The sequence below is a fragment of the Myotis brandtii genome, unplaced genomic scaffold (assembly GCF_000412655.1).
Source record: "Myotis brandtii unplaced genomic scaffold, ASM41265v1 scaffold470, whole genome shotgun sequence".
Taxonomy (NCBI): Eukaryota; Metazoa; Chordata; class Mammalia; order Chiroptera; family Vespertilionidae; genus Myotis; species Myotis brandtii.
In genome coordinates, this window is record NW_005367953.1 from 1,213,215 (window position 1) to 1,232,914 (window position 19,700).

Here is a 19,700-nt window from a genome sequence, read left to right on the forward strand (position 1 = left end):
GGAAAAATAATAATAAAAATAATCTATAATAATAAAAGCATAATATGCTAATTGAACCAGACAACCTTTCAGACGAAGCCAGGGCTGCAAGGGAAGTCCAGTCCCGGGTGCCAGAGGGAAGCCGGTGCCGGCAGCTGGGAGAAGGAAGGTCTACTCTTGCATGAATTTTGTGCATTGGGCCTCTAGTACAATAATAATCGCTAAAATATTTTTATGTATGTGTTTGTATATGCTTTTTGCTAATACTTTTGAGACTTTGTATCAAATCTAAGAGGTAGAATTTATTATTCCCATTTTAACAGATGAGGAAACAAAACACAAGCTAAGATAAGTAATTTTCCCAAGATCACACCCTTTTTAAGGGATGGACCCAGGAATGGAACATATATGTCTGACCCCCAAAGGCCATGCTTGTAACCCCCAAACTATACTGACTTAAATAAATGTTATTTATTTATTTGAGTGTGCACCAAAATTTAGTCTGTTTTAACATGTTTACAAAACAGCAACTCTCATAATTGATTAGTGGTTTCCATTTCTTTTGTACAACCAACTAATTTCCTGAAAAATACAATTTTCCTCTATCCCTATACAGATTCCCAACCCTATGTCTGATTATTTGCTAATAAATCCCTTTCTTTCAAGTCTAATGCTAGTGCAGATTTGAGGCCAATCCATGGGAAATTATCACAAATTCCAAATTAGTGGAACTTCACAAAGAAAGTTTTCTAGATTTCCCCCAAAATAATTCATACTTAGGTTGCAAAACGAGTAAACTTAAACAGGGCTTTCAACACAGTCTTCGTTTGTTTATCTCTTCCCATCACTGCAGATTATTTTTATGTCCCTTCCATGTTGCCATTCGTCTGAATGATGAAAAGGCACCATGAATGTTGGTTGTTAGTTATCTCATGTCAATTCCTTAAATTTCTTGGTTTCTAACCAGTTTTAACCTAAAATATATATTGACTTCTACTTGGTTTTGGTTTCGGTTTTGTTTTGGCCCACAGATATTGATGAATGTAAGGTTATGCCAAACCTGTGCACCAATGGTCAGTGCATCAACACCATGGGCTCGTTCCGGTGCTTCTGCAAGGTGGGCTATACCACAGACATCAGTGGAACTTCGTGTGTAGGTAAGGCAAGACATCTCTGTGTCTGGGAGCTTGTCAGCTACTGTTTCCTGCAAGTCACTTACTGTCAATAGAGTATCTTTATTAGGGAGCTCTGCAATGTACATGTTATTAAAGTGATGCCACTCCTTTCAGTAATGTGGCTCTTGGTATCATCGTAGTTGTCTAAGGCCTTGTCCAATCATTTGGGGCACAGACCTGTTCAATTATAAAAAATGAACTTTCAACATTTTATATTTTAATTTAAGATGTATAAATGACATTTGTTTGTCATTGTTTTGATGAGAGAAAAGGGATTTTGGTTGTGGATGTGTGTGTTTGCATATAAAGAGGGAATGCTTTGTGCTTGTTTCTCATTGCTGGTTTTTGCATAATATAAATGCCCAGTAGCAAAACAGTTTCAGTACAGAAACCTTCTACATTTTTACAATCTTTTTCTAATTTAATTTTTTATTGTCTCACCCACGTGATTCTATCACAGTTTGGGGACAAAGGTGGTTTGCCTTTATTGAGTCTTCCCAAAATATTCAACTTTGTTTTCATTGAAGAAAAAAAATATTTTCTCCTTTATGATTCATCAACTTAACATGATATTCTCTAAATTGCCTATTTCATTAATAAAGCACACCTGGCATGAAAAAGTTAAGAAAAAACAAACTGACTCATAGTAAGCATTTGTCTCACTTGGTTGGGCATGAAAGTAATGGAGAATAGGCTCTTAACCATGAGCTTTCAGCATTCTGTGGGTATCAATCAATATGTTTTATGGAGGAAATGTAAATTGTTTGCTATCGATCGGAGTCCTAGCAGAAAAAAAGGTGGCATAGTCGAATGAGGACAGTTTAAGGAGGGCTTAACAAAGGAACCGTCTATAATGGTGTGGACAGTGTCTGCAGAACCATGGGGAGGGTACTGTGTACTAGGGCCATACTACTCCTGGACCAAAAGGAGAGAGGGAGAGGTTGCTGGGACCTGGAAGGAGAAAGTTATGCACAGAGGGCTGCCTTGAGAGGAGCTATGACCTCTGATCCCATGACTCAGTCAGCCTGAGCCCACCTTTCGGGGAAAGAGTTGAGGAGACAAGGACCAGCCAGAAGACAGAGAGCAAGAGAGCAGGCTCCTGGGCCCATGAGCAGCATGGACTAGGGAGAGGACTGGACCTGGCAGGCAAGTGGAAGATTTCCAGCACAGTCCATGACCCCGCAAGCTACTTCAGGGAGTGTCAGCCTGGAGAGTTTAAGAGAAATTCTGCTACATCTACATGTCAAAAAATGTTTTTAAACCCTTGCTTTTAAGTTTATGGCTCTCAAATTGTAAACCAAAGTACATTAATCTAAAGAATTGAGTGGGTGTTTTAAACTCGGTCAACTGTCAAGATATTATATTTGTCCAAGATCCATAGATTGATCTACAAAGTAAACCAGTGCATTACTTGAGGGAAAATTGTTCTGTGCATCATTTCTCCCTGGCTGTTTTCCATTTTAAGTTGAAGAGGAAAAGCTAAATGAATGAAGTAAGAAGGAGGGAGGAAAGAAGCTAGTTGTTTCTTTTACCAAGAATTTAATCTTCACATCACTTTGGTTTAGATCTTGACGAATGTTCCCAGTCCCCGAAACCATGCAATTTCATCTGCAAGAACAGCGAGGGGAGCTACCAGTGCTCGTGTCCGAGGGGGTACGTCCTGCAGGAGGATGGGAAAACGTGCAAAGGTGAGGGAAGAGCTTCTGGCATTTGTGACCCTTGTCTATGTCTCTTCTTTCAGATTCAAATTTAGCTAATTGGGGATTATGCCACATGCACCTTCTTCAATCTCATTTTCTTAGTGACCATTGTATTACTCGTAGAAAATTCTAATAAAGGACACGTGGTAGGAGGCAGGCAAAATTAAAACCCATGTTGCTTCCTAGAGCAACCCACACACATTAAAAAAACAAATAAAATTAAAACAAATTAATCTTGGTGAAGGAAGAGATTAAGACAAATAACTAAAATGAGATTTTTTTTTGTTTATTATCTAAGATTTCATTTCTGCAAGCTATCTTTATTACTGTCAGAGTCTAAAAATGAATTGTTAAATTTAAATTTTTTTGCTTTGGTAGTATTAAAAGTAATTATCAAACTAAATTAGATAATTAAAATAGCTCCAATACTATACTCATATATTGAAGTTTATATTAAATCTCATCAGTATGAAATTATTAGACTGAGGAAATTTCTGTCTAATTAAATTTTTGAAATACAGATTATGCTCAAGAAAATGGGGTTTTATTTCCAATAAATAAAAAAATAGCAAGCAGTACTGTTCTCTTGTACCTATTTAGTGAACCATTATGAGTCAGTTTAATTTTGCACATTTATAATGAGTACAACTAAAGCGTGTGTGTTTTTAAACTTTAAAATAATGAATTAATCTTGTTTATATCTTACATTGCTTTGTAAATGTACTTAAATATATTTTTCTATCTTAAGTTCCAATCTAACCAAAATCACATTTTGAGTTTTCTGTCAGTCCAGTCCAGCTGTTACTCCCGGGTCTGATTAGAGTCACAGACGCTGTGTTTTTGCTTCCTCTGGTGTTTATGATGGTGACTTCATTTGGAACCTGAGACCCTGACTCGATGTTTGCATTACGACCTACATCAGTTTCCAAATTCTGTTTTATTTTTATTTAACCCTCTCCCTTAATAGGAATAAGTGACCAGCCATGTACTAAACTGTACATTCAATACAAGTATAATCTTTGGATAATAACTTTGAGGACAATTCATGGAAACCACAGTGATTCCTTCATTCAATTTCTTATTTTAAGAAAACTTAGTGTGATGTATCACCTTCATCAGTCTGTCACAGTAGCCCATAATATGTATGCTGCTTAGGTATGTGAAAAGAAACTGCTTGTCGAAAAAGGAAAAAAAAAGACACTGCTTGTCATATGCATATTGAAGCCTATAAAAATTCCAGCAAAAACTTTGGCAGAATATTCCCAGTAGATCAAACACATCTCGTGTGGCTTCACGACAAAGGATGCCTATCCAGACACCACTGCTCTGATTTGCATGGGCTTCTCTCATTTCAGACCTTGATGAATGTCAAACCAAACAGCACAATTGCCAGTTTCTCTGTGTCAACACTCTGGGAGGTTTTACCTGTAAATGTCCACCTGGTTTCACCCAGCACCACACTGCATGTATTGGTAAGACAAAACTACAAATGGGAAATTTTACAAACTTTGATAGATGCATAAAACTTGTACTTAAAATGGTAATGTCTCAGTACTTATAGTTAGAACCAATCCCTCATAATTAGTGGTCTACAATTGTTGCTTGCCCTAGCCAGTTTGGCTCAGTGGATAGAGCGTCAGCCTGCGGACTAAAGGTTCCCAGGTTCAATTCCGGCCAAGGGCACATGCCTGGGTTGCGGGCTCGATCCTCCTCAGTAGGGGGCATGCAGGAGGCAGCCAATCAATGATTCTTATCATTGATGTTTCTATCTCTCTATCCCTTCCCTTCCTCTCTGGAATCAATAAAAATATATTTTAAAAATAAAATAAATAAAAATGTTGCTAATAATATAGATTTTTTTCTCTCTCAGGGATAATATTCAAAGGGAAAAAAGACCTATACTGTGTAGTCTGAGCACACACACACAGTAGGCATCTTCCAAGCAGTGCCTTTATATTGCATTTTAAATATGTGTTCAGATAAAATTTGATCAAAGGTTCACTGTAATTTGGACCATGCTAATGAACATGTTGGGGTTTTTAATGTTAGAAGACACATATGTTAAGGCTCTTTCGGTCATATTATTGAAAACCTTGTCCTCGGTCAACTCAAAATATGTTCCACTTTCACATCTCTTGAAATATACTCTTTCTTCCTACTTTTACCTTTATATGACAGTGAATACTGGCATCCATTTCCCTAAAGTGCTCTTTTCACATTGGGAAACTTAGCCTTTCATAGTTCACTTTTTATTTTATGTAGTGAAATTTGAATCATGTAATAATTTGTCTTTGCTAGACAACAATGAGTGTGGGTCTCAGCCTTCCCTTTGTGGAGCAAAGGGGATCTGTCAGAACACCCCTGGGAGCTTCAGCTGCGAATGCCAACGAGGGTTCTCCCTTGATGCCACTGGACTCAACTGTGAAGGTGAGTTTATTTGCTCAAAAACCCTTAATCGCATACAGCATGCTGTTTTCTTTTTCCTTCCGAGCCACTAAATGAGAAATGTTGATCATCTCAAAAGAAGAAAAATATATTTAAAAATTTAGGACCCAGCAATTTATTTTTGTTCATAAGTTTCCATAATTATTCTGAGGGCAGAGGAAAACTTTAATGTGCTGAAACAAAATTTGGTGAGTACAAATTGGCTTCTAAAGTAAATGAACTGTTTACTTCATTATTGATCTAAAAAATAATTGAACTGAAAAAGAATTCTATACCTAATATGGTTTACAGTAGTGAATGAGTATACTGTACCAGGGAAAAAAAGGGGGAGGACTTTTGTTCTATGATACCTAAATGTGTAAAATTAAGTGTAAGAAAAAGAACCAATTGTCATAGAGAACTGGAAAAATGTATCGAAAGCATGCTGCTAATTATATAGATTTTAGCAGATGGCAATTTGTGTTTTATTTATTTTAGTCGCCCTCTACTTATTCTTAGAAATATAAGATTATGGAGAGATTAACTGGGGAACTTATATGCATATATGCAATAGCACATGGGCACGAAAAATAGTGTGGTGAAGGCCTGGAGGGGCGGGTGTGGGATGGAGGGGGTTAATGGGGGGAAAAAAGGAGGGACATCTGTAATACTTTCAACAATAATGAAAAATTTTTAAAGAAATAAATTATTATGAATTCTAGAAATATATTCAAAGTTTTTAAGATACTCTTTATAAGTATTATAGGGCTTTTATATATGTATCTAATTTGCCACCAAGAAAAATTTAGTTTTAAACTTTTCTACTTTAATATTTTACATTTGAAGTCATTGAGACTTTGAAAGTATTCTGAACATACAGCTGCTTGCCACGTGTGAGTTCAGCTTGTGACTATCCACATAAGATACCATTTATTAATTATCCATATAAATTTGTTACATACACATCAAACATGCCAATTTTATTTCACTCTTTATGGGTAGATTTCAAAGCCTCATTGTCATTCCAAAAGAGTATGCACGTATGAACAAAGAAATTATTCCATATGTGTAATAATACCACATCGTGTCTAAAAATAACATTCTTAAATACTTAAAATTTGCTTCTAATTAATCTTGAATGGTAATAAAAAATTTCTGCATGCAAAACAATTATACTTTCTTTAAATTTTATTGATTTCAGAGAGGAAGGGAGAGGGAGGAAGAGAGAAATAGAAATATCAATGATGAGAGAGAATCATGATTGGCTGCTTCCTGCATGGCCCCTCCTGGGGATTGAGCCTGCAACCCAGGCATGGGCCCTGACCGGGAATTGAACCATGACCTCCTAGGTCATAGATGTACACTCAACCACTAAGCCACACTGGCGGGCAAAACAATTATACATTTTAGGTATCTCTTTAGTGCTGATATCTTCCTGAAAATGAAGATTACAGTCAATCACTTTTGAATCTACTAGAAATGTAATGCAAATATATTTATATCACTTACCAAATAAATCAGACCATCTGCAAGTTAATCCATCCAAAATGCACAGCGTTTGTGGTTGCTGTGGTTGAGTTGATGAAATTAAATGTTATTTAGAGCATTGATGTGGTGTGGTCTGATGGATAGTATAAGAATGAAGTCTTATCTCAGAAACATTCTTTGTACCACCACTGACTAATAGCCATGTGACTTGGAAAAAGCACAGTCTTTCTTTGTGTCTTGTTTGTTCCCCTGATAGTAGCTATCCCAGGCTGTGTTTGGAGTGTATCTAAGAATAGTAGAAAAAAACTTACCTGAAGATCTTGCTGGGCTTGTTTTTGCAGATGTTGATGAATGTGATGGAAACCATAGGTGCCAGCATGGCTGCCAGAACATCCTGGGAGGCTACAGGTGTGGTTGTCCTCAAGGGTATATTCAGCATTACCAGTGGAATCAGTGTGTTGGTGAGCACTCACTTCTTACATAGCATCTGCTTTTCTGACCTTAAAGGATCTTTAAGTAAAATGAACAAATAATAAAGGTTGCTGTTTCTATGTAACCTTTGAATCCTAGAACTTAATAAAACAGTGCTTAGGACTGATCCATTATTCTAGTCTTTATACTTGTGTATATTTGAAAGTACCCACAATGAGAACATGGTTTTAAGTACCTGAACAGTAATGCAACTGGAGCTTTTATAAAAACTTTAATGTTCTGCTAGGTATAAGTTTAAGTTTCTGAAGATTGTGTTAAGAATCATCATTTTAATTTGCCAAGGTCAGGGGCTTTTTGTCCCCCTCAGACAAATATAAAGGAATTCAGATCAACTTAATGAGGATCGTCCATCTGAGCTGTCCAGTCACATAGATGTAATGAAGGAGCTGAATTGTTTTAAGGTAGAAATAGTACCTAGTTACAGCAGATTCCATTAAAAACTCCAGACAGAAGTGTTTGTAAAATCAAATTAGTAGGCACTGTGCTCCATTTCTTGCATTGATGATTGTCATTGAAACTCTCCTTTTAAGGAGAGGTTAATCAAAGAGAGCACCGTTCTCTGAGTAACCAGCTAACTTACCCGCCTAACTTCTTGGTTCCATTTGAATGCACTTCATAGACACACCACCCAATACCCTGTGACATTAGATGCTAACATAACGGAGCAGAAAGGAGGACAGTGGTACTGCAGGGAGATGGCGGGGTACTTCCTGTTTCTCTGTAGTGATTTCAATTGCCCCACATGTACTTCAGATAGTTTTCTGTGCTCGGGCTACTCGTTCAATTAATCTGATTTTATCCTTTATGGTCTTCTCACAAGAAATTTCAAATGACAGTTTAGTGAATTAAGAAAAAAAAAACCACAAGATAAATTTCAAAGGAGAAGAACCAACTCTGAAAGTCACACTATTCCATGGCTATGCGCCAGGTCACACCATGGATATATCCTCGTGGCAGGAAATGCAAACACTATTACTGATCAGGAGTTTAAGGACAAAGTTTTAAAGGATATCAAAATGATGAGTTAGGCCGGTGGTCGGCAAACTCATTAGTCAACAGAGCCAAATATCAACAGTACAACGATTGAAATTTCTTTTGAGAGCCAAATTTTTTAAACTTAAACTATATAGGTAGTACATTGTTATTAACTTAATTAGGGTACTCCTAAGGCTGGGAAAGAGCCACACTCAAGGGGCCAAAGAGCCACATGTGGCTCACGAGCCGCAGTTTGCCGACCACGGAATTAGGCTATCAACCAGAATAATCTCAGAAGTGTAATTTATTTTTTCTCTTTACAGAAAAAAAGAAAACAAAATACGTTGCAAAAGTCCTTATGCCCTGATATCTTGATTCATAAAGAGGCAAAGTGTATGCACACTGTTCAAAATATAGAAAATTGTATTTTTTACATAGCTATTAAAAGTGTAAAACAATTTTATTATATTGTGTTGTTCATAACATATGTCCAGTACTTTATTTAGCAAATAAAATGGACTTCTTGGTTAATTCTATGAAACGAAATGCAAAAGAATGATCCTCTAATATTTCACGTGTCAGCTTATATAGAATTCTTCTTTTTAAGGCAGTCATAAATAGAAATAGGATTATGTGTGGAGTATGAACTCAATTTCCAAGTTTTTAAGTTTCCTGAAGTTTCTGTCTGTAAACATCTAGTGCAAATACAGCTATGGAGGCTTTTACTAAATTTGGTCTGACTTAAAATCAAGACTGTGTGGTATATCCCGGGTCCCCTTTGTGGGGTCTCCTGGACTGAGCACCTCAGCAAGGCAGTCACCCCAGAACATCTCACAATGGAGTCCAGCCAGATGCCCCTGTGCTTTCTAATTGGGAGGGACCCTCTGGACAGAAGGATAAATGTTTTCAAAGATGAGTTCAAAACTAAAGTCACATAAGCAGATATCCCCAACTATAAGTATTCTTTTGTGAGCTTGCTCTGCTAAAATGGGCACCTGTAAGCAGCAGGTCCGAGTGAGCAAGAGGCAACAGACATTTATTTGAAAGGTTCTAGACTTTTCTGTGCAGGGTTGAGGAACCCAGCTGGTATCCAATAAAACTGCAGACTTTCTTGCCTTGAATCCACATAACACAGTTGGATTTTAACCGAAATACGTAACAAGAATAGCATTATACAGCCCATCAGGAACTAATAAAAGCAACAAGAATTATGACAAAGTGCAAATTAAAAGGCACAAATCATTTTTATGTGTCACTATGTGTGTGAATATCTTCATTCATATGACTGAGAGGAGATAGAGAATGAAGTCTTTCAGATAGATTTATCTGGGATCTCCTGGTAAAGGAACAGAACTGCTAGTTAATGCATCAGATTATTTAAATACTGTTAAATTGAAAACCTACAGTGCTGTTAATACTACTTTCAATTTGAGAAAAATGGCAGTTCTTGCCCTGGCCGGAGTAGCTCAGTTGGTTGGACGTGGTTTTGTGCACCCAGAGGTTGCTGGTCGATTCAGGTCAGGGCACATGCTGGAGTTGCAGGCTTGATTCCCAGTAGCGGGTGTGCAGGAGGCAGCTGATGGATGTTTTGCTCTCACACCAATATTTCTCTCCCCCCCTCTCCCTTCCTTTCTCTCTAAAAATCTTTATAAGAGAAAGAAAGAAAAATGACATTTCTCTGTAAGTGTTAATACTGACAAAAGCTTTTAATTCAAAGGAATAATTTGAGAAGTTTCCAGCCAGTGACCATAGGACATTTATCCCATTCTGGTGCATTGATTATATAGATGTAGGTAACATTCTCCAATATTTGCAAGCATTATAATTATTCAGAATTGAAAATAAGTGAATATTATTAACATGTGCATATGAAGAAAAATTATGTCTTAATATATGAAGCTTTTAGTTATTTAGTGTTAGTAACTTCCAGTTGCTTCTATGCCCTTTCAAAATAATTTGAACATAGCTTGGTGAGGCTTGAGTCAACTCAAAATATTTCTCACACAGGAACACATTTTAAAAGTCAGATTACGTAAGTCTATAAAATTATACTATGATGTTCATTTATAGCATATAAACATGAAATATATAATGGTGCTTCCAAAAATATTATATATTTAAATTTTTTCTTGTCATTGGTATGTTAAAATGGAATTTATTCAATTATTCAGTTATTCAGTTTTTCCTGGTACATTTTCTACTTAACACAATGTCTAATACTATATTCATAGAAAGTTCATTTTGTTAAATTATAACCTAATTTACATTCTCCATTAGGAGAGAAATGGTGCGTATAAACGTCCGATTTAATTATAAAATCAGAGGAGCATTTGTGGCAGAAATAAAATGGCAGTTATATTTATGTCACAGGTAGCTTAGTTATTATGAATTTATTTATATATCTCCTCCCCATGAAATGAAGGCTAAGAATTGGTACATATTAGGTAATCATAGCAGATTTTATATCCAGTGATTAAGAATTATACATTTGGCGGTCTGATTTAATTCTGAAACTATAATCATGATACAAAAATGTACCTAATAACATGTACCCTCTCAGTAACCTCTGTGCCGTACTTAATGGAGTTTAATTTCCTGTCTGAGAGGCCTCTTCGCTGAGACGCCATCTGCGTCTTCCATAACCTCCCTGAGCCATGCCGCTCTGCCCTTCCCTCTGCCTGTTGTGTTCCAGGCGCACACTCTCTTGCAAATAGGCTCATTTCCCCACGTGGCCTGAAACATATACTTATCACATATTAAGTAAACAGACACACTGTGCTCCACTGGAGTCACAGAATTTGAAAGAACTTCCCACGGGACAGATGTGACTTGTGCCCAGGGTGAAATTTGAATTATAATAAACTCTGAAGGAGCCCAGCCAGGGGCTATATATCAACCAGACAGTTAAGAGCTAAGTTGTAGTCTCCAAATTTAAAAGCACACTCTTTGAATTTAAAATGATAAATGCAACTGAAGGTATAACATAATTATCCTGCTGTCAGGCATTTAAAGTATTAATGTTAGTCATGAAGCCAGGAAGGCCGGTGTCAGCTGATGGCTGGATGCAGACAGTCTCAGAAGGCACAGTCTGCACCTAAGGGGTCCTCACGCAGGTAAACGTTGGTTGTTGGTTCAATAGACCCAATTAAATAATGTTCATTTCAAGTATTTTCACTTAGGGTATTTAGATTTTTATGTTTTCTCCATCTACAATATAATGAAGGCTTTGGGAATTGCTGGGAGAATGGACACAAATACAGATACCGATGTAGGCTTTTTAACACGGAGATATAATTCACATACCATAAAATTCATCTTTTTAAAGTGTACAGTTCATGGTTTTTAGTATGTCCGCACAAGAGTATGTCACCAGGAACACCACAGCATTTTCAGCACCCCTAAGAGTTCATCCCCATTAGTACGGTTCTTCATTTCTGGCTCCCACAGCCTCACAGTGAGTAATCTGTCCCTGTGAATCTGTTCATCTGAGGTGTGGGCTGGTAACTATCCTGCTGTTAAGAGAATAGAGGGTGATTCTGTAGGCAAACTGCAGATACCTGTCCCAAAGGGCTGCCAGCAGATTCATAAACAGCACAAACAGTATATAAAAGTGTTGGGTAATTTCCTAGCTGGTTTGGCTCAGTGGATAGAGCATCCACCCACCTGTCCCTGTGAATCCGTTCATCTGAGGTGTGGGCTGGTAACTATCCTGCTGTTAAGAGAATAGAGGGTGATTCTGTAGGCAAACTGCAGATACCTGTCCCAAAGGGCTGCCAGCAGATTCATAAACAGCACAAACAGTATATAAAAGTGTTGGGTAATTTCCTAGCTGGTTTGGCTCAGTGGATAGAGCATCCACCCACGGACAGAAGAGTCCCAGGTTCAGTTCCAGTTACGGGCACATACCTTGGTTGCAGGCTCAATCCAGTGCGGGAGGCAACCAATCGATGTGTCTCTCTCACATCAGTGTTTCTCTCTGTCTCTTCCTTTCTCTTCCCTCTCTCTAAAAATCAGTGGGAAAATATCCTCGGGTAAAGATTAACAGCAACAACAAAAAAAGTGTTGGGCAAGGTTTTTTACAGCTATAATTTAGGAGGATTTGTTGGATTCTGGCATTTTATTTTTTTAATTTCACATACTTTGCAAGTCAGCCATTGGACTAAATGTTTTTTAAATGCTGTTGTAGAGTTCTTTCTACTGTGAAATCATAGGTACTTTGAGACTCAGGCCCTCCTCCGTGTCACCTCAGGTAATATTTTCTTACTTTCTGTCATAAATATTCCTCAGGTAATATTTTCTTACTTTCTGTCATAGACGAGAATGAATGCTCCAATCCGAATGCCTGTGGCTCTGCTTCCTGCTACAACACCCTGGGGAGTTACAAGTGTGCCTGCCCCTCCGGGTTCTCCTTTGACCAGTTCTCCAGTGCCTGCCACGACGTGAATGAGTGCTCATCCTCCAAGAACCCATGCAATTATGGCTGCTCCAACACGGAGGGGGGTTACCTCTGTGGCTGCCCACCTGGGTACTACAGAGTGGGACAAGGGTAAGGCCATCATCCTTTCACACACAGGAAAGCAAGGGAGGTCCAACAGGGTGGGTCCAACTCAGGTTTTCTCCCTGAGTTCAGGCTTTCAGGCCGCCTGGCACTACAAGGAAGTGAATGGTGATTAGAAGCCCAAGAGACGAAAGCGTTGGTCACTTAGGATATAGGAGGGAGAAGCACTAAGAAGGCATATGGATTATATCCATGTTGCAGGATTACCTCCCGTGTGGTGTGCATAAGACTTGAACTTGTAAACAAATAGCACTTTCTTGCCCCGCATAAAGGCCTGAATTCATTCAGTCGGGTCCCTCAAGGCCAGAGACTAGCAGATATTTTAAAATGCAGCTTACGGGTTGCTGTAGACACCTGGGTTGTGAGGCACAAGTGGAAATGGCTTCTCTTAGATTTTTCTATGAATTTTGACAGGTGCCAGCCTAGTGGTTCCTGAGGAAGGAGTGTGTCCCTCTCTTTGTTCATCAGGCTTTATATTATTGCCCATGGAAGACCTGCCTCATTGGTGTGGCACTGCTCGGTGCCAGGCTGGCTCCACAGGGCTGGGTTTCCTCCAGCCCATCACATGTTCCCAAGTGCAACCTCTCAAGCCCTGTGGGCTGGGCCTGGGGTGCTGGCCACCTGCCTCCTTCCATCAAGGCAGCCTGTGCTCAACAGCATGGAAGGTGGGAACTGAGGAGTCACTCAGGGTCCTCTTCCTCAGAAAGAGCAGTGTATGAGACAGGCACTGAGGGGGGTGGACTCATCTGTCCACCATCCTATATAATAAAGAGTTAACATGCAAATGGTTGTCATGCCCTCATGCCATCATGCCCTCACGCCATCACGCTATAACTGCTCAGACACTCAACACTGGGGAGAGAGGAATGGGGACCAGCCAAGCACAAATGAGCTTGTGAGAGAGGAATGGGGACCAGCCAGGCTGCAGCCCAGGAGAAAGACAAGCCACCCGCCCCGTGGTCCTAGGCACCAGTGGCTGTGCCTGCACCTGCAGCCCAGGAAAGGGACAAGCCTCCCGCCCCGTGACCCTGGTGAAGCCACCCACCCATGGGTCCTGGGTGCCTGCGGCCAGCCAGAGGGAGGGAAGCCCTGGTCCTGGGTGCCTGTGACCAGCCAGAGGAGGGAATCCTGGGTCCTGGGTGCGGGGTGAGGCAGAGGCGATTAGGGGCGATCAGGCCAGCAAGGGAGCAGTTAGGGGCGATCATGCAGGCAGAGGTGGTTAGGGGCGATCAGGCAGGCAGGCGAGCAGTTAGGAGCCAGCAGTCCCGGATTGTGAGAGGCAGTCAGACATCCCCCAAGGGGTCCCGGATTGGAGAGGATGCAGGCTGGGCTGAGGGACGCACCGGGGCTCTAGTTATTTAGGGCCTCTAGTTACATAATAATGCTTGAAACAAAAGGCATGGTCTAGACCAGTGATGGCAAACCTATGACACTCATTTTTTTGGTTGATTTTTCTTTGTTAAATGGCATTTAAATATATAAAATAAATATCAAAAATATAAGTCTTTGATTTACTATGGGTTCAAATATCAAAAAATTTCTATATGTGACACGGCACCAGAGTTAAGTTAGGGTTTTTCAAAATGCTGACACGCCGAGCTCAAAAGAGGGAGATGGACTGGTCTAGACATTGACTCTTTCACTAACTCAGATAGGACTTGAGAAATCTTAGTCATTACAGCAGAGAGCTTTATTGTGAACAGGACTTCTCTTAGCACTCTCTTGGAACTTCATACTCTGCTTTTGCTTTCCCCAGTTAACTACACTCAAGTGCTTCATCTAATTGGGATTAAAAATTGGGGATGCCACTAAAGGAAATGAAAACATTAATCTGAAAAGATATAGGTACCCCTGTGCTCATTGCATCACTATTTACAATAGCCAAGATATGGAAACAACCTGGATGTTCATTGATAGGTGAATGGATAAAAAAAGATGTGGTACACATACAAAGTGGAACATTATGCAGAACAAAATATTGTGATTTGTGATAACATGAATGGACCTAGAGATTATTATGTTAAGTAAAATAAGTCATACAGAGAAAGAAAAATAATGTATGTTTTCATTTATATGTGAAATCTAAACAACAAACACAGACTCACAGAAATAGAGACCAAAGGATGGTTGCCAGAGGGGAGGGAGATGGAGGGGGGGGGGGGATTGCCGAAAAGGTTGAAGGGAATATAGTCAATAATATTGTGATAAGTTTGTATGATGACTGATTACTACTAAAATTAGTGGGTTGATCAATTATAAGGTATACAAATGCTGAATCACTATATTGCACACCTGAGACTAATATAACTAGTATAATTTTGTATACCAACTATGCTTAAGTTTAAAAGGTATATTAAAGAAAAAAATTGGGGGAAGCTTAAAACTCACTCTCAGAATTTTGCTGTTCAAAATAAGGGAAAATCTTGTGTATGAAGTGTTAAAGAAAAGAGCTACAGAGACTATTAGGTTTTTATTTGTATGAGCTTAGATTTTGCTTTGTTGGTGTTTTTTCTGAAAAGTCTTTGCTCTACCACTGGAAAGCTATAGTCAAAAGTTAAGGATAAAATCTAACAACACCTTGCTTCTTGTTGCAAATAGCCACTGTGTCTCAGGAATGGGATTTAACAAAGGACAGTACCTGCCAATGGACACAGAGGTGGATGAGGAAAACGCTCTGTCCCCGGAAGCCTGTTATGAGTGCAAAATCAACGGCTACTCTAAGAAAGAAGGCAGGCAGAAGAGAAGTGTTCATGAGCCCGAACCCTCTGCTGTGAGTAAACCTCACTTTTGTTTTGTATCAGATTTTATCCATATGGAGTCATGTACATGATGCAGTAAACCTTTATGTAGGTTTCAGGCTCAGTGAAGCTAAAACTAGCTTGAAATTTAATGGCTAAATTAATGGACTCAACATGGCAGAGACAAGTAAATAAAATAAGTTGATTTTTAGCTCAAAACACAAGGACGGGGAGGTGGGGGAAGACTTTAAGATTCACATGTCATATGTTTTTTCTTTTTTATTTATGCCAAAGGGCATAAGATGCCCACCTAGAAATACTTACTTGAAATGATTCCAAAATTATTTTAAATGTGCCCAGTTCTGTTTTATGCATTTATAGTAAAGTAGGCTGATTTTCATTTTCAGTAGGTAAGCCAAGTAGGTCTGGTCTCCTATTCTGTGACATTTGTAAGTTAGGTATTCCTCCCATAAGATGATATCTCCAAATAACTTGTAGTTTATAAAGAACTGAAGATCTAAATTGCCTGCTGCTGGTGTTTATTGGTCATAAATGGCCTTTAGCAGAGACATTTGAGGGGTGGGCCACAGGCTGCCTGATTTTGACTATGTCCCCTGGCCCTCCACTTGTTACTCACGTTACATGGGGCATGTTTGCCTAACCTCTCTCTGTCTCAACTTTTTCACCTATAAAATTGGAATAAAAATACTGCTGAAGGGTGATGGGAGGATTAATTGAGTTGATACTGTGAAGTGCTTAGAACGGTACCTGGCATGTATATTATACCTGTTCAGTGAATCTCACTTGTAATATCTAGAAATGTTGATGTTTTCCCTAAGATCAGGGATAGCACCACCCCCTTCAGTGAATGTTACTGAGAAATTCCTCCACCAAAAACAGCTAACTGGCTGTGTGAACTGGGCAACTTGCTCAGAAACTTTATCTATAAAACGAGATTTTTCTAGCCAAAAGGTCTATGATTCTACTTTATAATAATAAATAGGCCAGTGTTACATCTTCCTTAAATAGACTAAGGTACCTCATTGAGGTAAATATAATGATTGAGATTTTCATCAAATCCAGAAATTCTCTCTGTGAAACCTTCCCAATGTGGGACTTGGGATGTGAGTCTGTCAGAACACTGATGGGCACTCGGGGCCACTGTAGCCAACAGGTGCCCAGTCAAAGCATTGGTTGTTGTCTTTTTTTGTTTGTTTTTTGTTTTGTTATTTATTTTACTAAGATAACATCCTTGAACCTCCCATCCCTCTGATCAAGTGAGACTTGATTTATCTGGTCCCTGCCCCACTGGCTTTTACCAAAGCGGATCCAAATCTGAGCCCTGAGGACTGCAGTCCCCTCCCTCTGAACCAAGGGCTCTTAGCAAACACACTCCCGCACTCAGCTTGTGCGTTGTGGGCCTTACAAACCAAGACAAGCCTTCTGAGTGCAGATTCCTCTGGGGACAGTCCCTGCTGGTGGATAACAGCTGCACTTCTTTTGACCCCAGCAAGAAAAAAAAAGCAATTATTTTCTAAATTATCTTTATTATTAAGAAGCATGGTATTCCACAAACTCATCAGAAAAACTTGAAATGTGAATGTTGTCTGTAAGCTCAGCCCTGTAACGTCACCTGGGTAAGGCCAGAGCTTTACAGGACACACACTATGGAATTGACCTTTGCTCCCAGCCCACATGAAGCTAAAGTCACCTCCTTCCCAAGCACTACTCCCTAAAGTGCAGAAAGGGGGAGCAATAGGTTGTTGCTGTGGCTGCAGCCCCAGCAGCCAGTCCCCCTCCGGGTCCTCTCCTGTGCTGCAGCTGCTCCTCCCACATCATTTCCTGCTCTTTCTTCAGGTTGAACAGATCAGCCTGGAGAGTGTGGACATGGACAGCCCCATGAGAATGAAGTTCAACCTCTCCGGCCTTGGCTCTAAGGAGCACATCCTGGAACTCATGCCCGCCATCGAGCCCCTCAACAACCACATCCGCTATGTCATCTCCCAAGGGAATGACGATGGCATCTTCCGCATCCACCAAAGGAACGGGCTCAGCTACTTGCACACGGCCAAGAGGAAGCCGGTGCCTGGCACTTACACACTGGAAATCACGAGCATCCCTCTCTACAAGAAGAAGGAGCTTAAGAAACTGGAAGACAGCAATGAGGATGACTACCTCCTAGGGGAACTCGGGGAGGCTCTCAGAATGAGGCTGCAGATTCAACTCTATTAACACTTGCAGACTTGGTTCCAGGCTCAAATCCCTGCACAGCCAGCCTTCAGAAGCCTTTGAGAATCAATGACTAGTTTTAAGGAGGAAAAAAAGACAACTTTTGTTTCTTTCCTCCCTGTCTCAGCTTCAGAATGTTGACCCTCACAGGGTGGGATAATTTAGACTCTGGTGTGGCCAAAGATTTGAGTACAGAGGCAACCGTGGTTACTGTATTTTTTATATAACTTCACTTTAAAATATATTAAAAAAAAAAACAAAAACGTAAATGTTCAAGAGATCAGCATATGGCACTAAATGCACAAAAATAATGTGAGCTTTTTTTTTCCTGTTAGCAGTCTGTAACACTTTGGGTATTTTGCTATAGTTGCTAATTAAAAAAATATAGATGTTTATTTATTTTTAATGCAGTAATATATGGAGAAATGAACAAACTATGTAAACAAAAAGGGAAACTCACTTGTTTTTCTTTAGATTTATAAATTTGAGCTATTTCTTTTAGAGGTGCTTTTTAAAAATTCAGTAGATTCAAGAGATGTTTCCTTTGGTTTTCTGCCAGTCGTCCAACTGGTACACATCTGATTATCTTAAAGAAAGCCTCGCAGAGCTGAATGGGCAGTGTAATCAATAATTTAAAAGACGGAAGTGTCATTCGCTCCTTTACGAAGGAGATCAAAGCCAGAGCAGCTCATTGTGACGATATTTCACATCACCAGACACACCAGGCAATGAAGATGAAGCACAACACTGTAGCAAAATACCTTGACTGCTTGTGAGACCAGTAGCGTTGCAGGCCAAACCGTACTGTATTTCCTTCTCATAACCTCAAGGAAGCACATGTGCTCCCCACAACACCTCATTCGTACCCAGGGTGTGCTGCGTACTTGTGGTACTTAGGCAGCTGAAGAACTGCCGTTCCTTTGAAAAGGAACACCTGGCGTTCTGTAGTGTTTGGTGCTGTCTTAGATTAATGGTGCATTTATTATGTTCAAGCTATTTCAGGATTGCCATATGTGCAAACAAATCATGCAGTACAGCCAAGGAATATATGTTGTTTTTTTAAATCCATTTTTTTTAGAATTTTCATTAATACTGTAGTTATACACCATATGCCTCATTTTATCATAGCCTATTGTGTATGAAAGATGTTTGTACAATGAATTGATTTTTAGTTTGCTTTAGTCATTTAAAAAGATATTGTACCAGATGTGCTATAATAAGAGTACGTCTCCCATGTTCTTCTCAACCCAAGAACCTGTCCCTGGACCAGTGACCAAACCTCATATGTGAAATGGCCAAAGCTCATGCAGGCTCTGGGTTGTTCCTCTCACACCTGTGCTGACCAAAGATTAGTCACCAGTTATATCCAGTTTGGGGTTCTTTTGTTTTAATAACTAAAAAAAGAAACAGTGTAAATTTGTAATCAAGTGTTTGTGAGGAAAAACTTATGGTTTTGGGTCTTGTTTGTTTTTGTAGGTCTATGTATCAAATATGTCACTTTTCTTGCAATAAAGCTTATTTTGGGGTAGTTTTCTGATTGAGAGTTTTATGGGACTGTGACCCCTGTTGTTTTTGTGGGAGCGGCAGGGGCTTGGCTTTATGGGGACCTGTATGAAAGGAAGTACCAGAAGGCAAGTGAGGCCCATTAATAGGAAGACAAGGGAAGGTTGTCAAATCTGGGACACAAAGTTAGCAGCAGTGTTCAACCGACGAGTACCACTTAAAGTCGCATTCAAATAGAAGGACACAATCCACAGTTAGCTGTTCACTTCCAAACAGAGTCCAAGCCTCCTAGAAATTCTAAGACCTCAGAATTTCTCCACTTCATCCTCACATGTGCTTTGAGTGCCATTGTGTTAAGGCACCCTAAACCACCTGTGGGGAAGTCAAACATTCTCTCAGAGAGACTTTTTCTGGGTTTTCCTGAACTGCAGCTGTTAAG

General features: G+C 39.6%; 1 protein-coding gene across 1 annotated transcript in view; it reads left to right on the forward strand.

The window, feature by feature from the left end:
* FBN2 (fibrillin 2) overlaps window positions 1–19,277 on the forward strand; it is a 253,892-nt gene extending 234,615 nt beyond the window's left edge. The window contains exons 59-66 of the mRNA XM_014547293.1: window positions 1,011–1,136; window positions 2,720–2,842; window positions 4,210–4,326; window positions 5,153–5,281; window positions 7,108–7,227; window positions 12,548–12,779; window positions 15,390–15,561; window positions 17,387–19,277. Coding sequence (XP_014402779.1) covers window positions 1,011–1,136; window positions 2,720–2,842; window positions 4,210–4,326; window positions 5,153–5,281; window positions 7,108–7,227; window positions 12,548–12,779; window positions 15,390–15,561; window positions 17,387–17,761 — 1,394 coding nt within the window. The 3' untranslated portion in view covers window positions 17,762–19,277. The remainder of the gene's footprint in view (window positions 1–1,010; window positions 1,137–2,719; window positions 2,843–4,209; window positions 4,327–5,152; window positions 5,282–7,107; window positions 7,228–12,547; window positions 12,780–15,389; window positions 15,562–17,386) is intronic.
* Window positions 19,278–19,700: the final 423 nt, after the last annotated feature.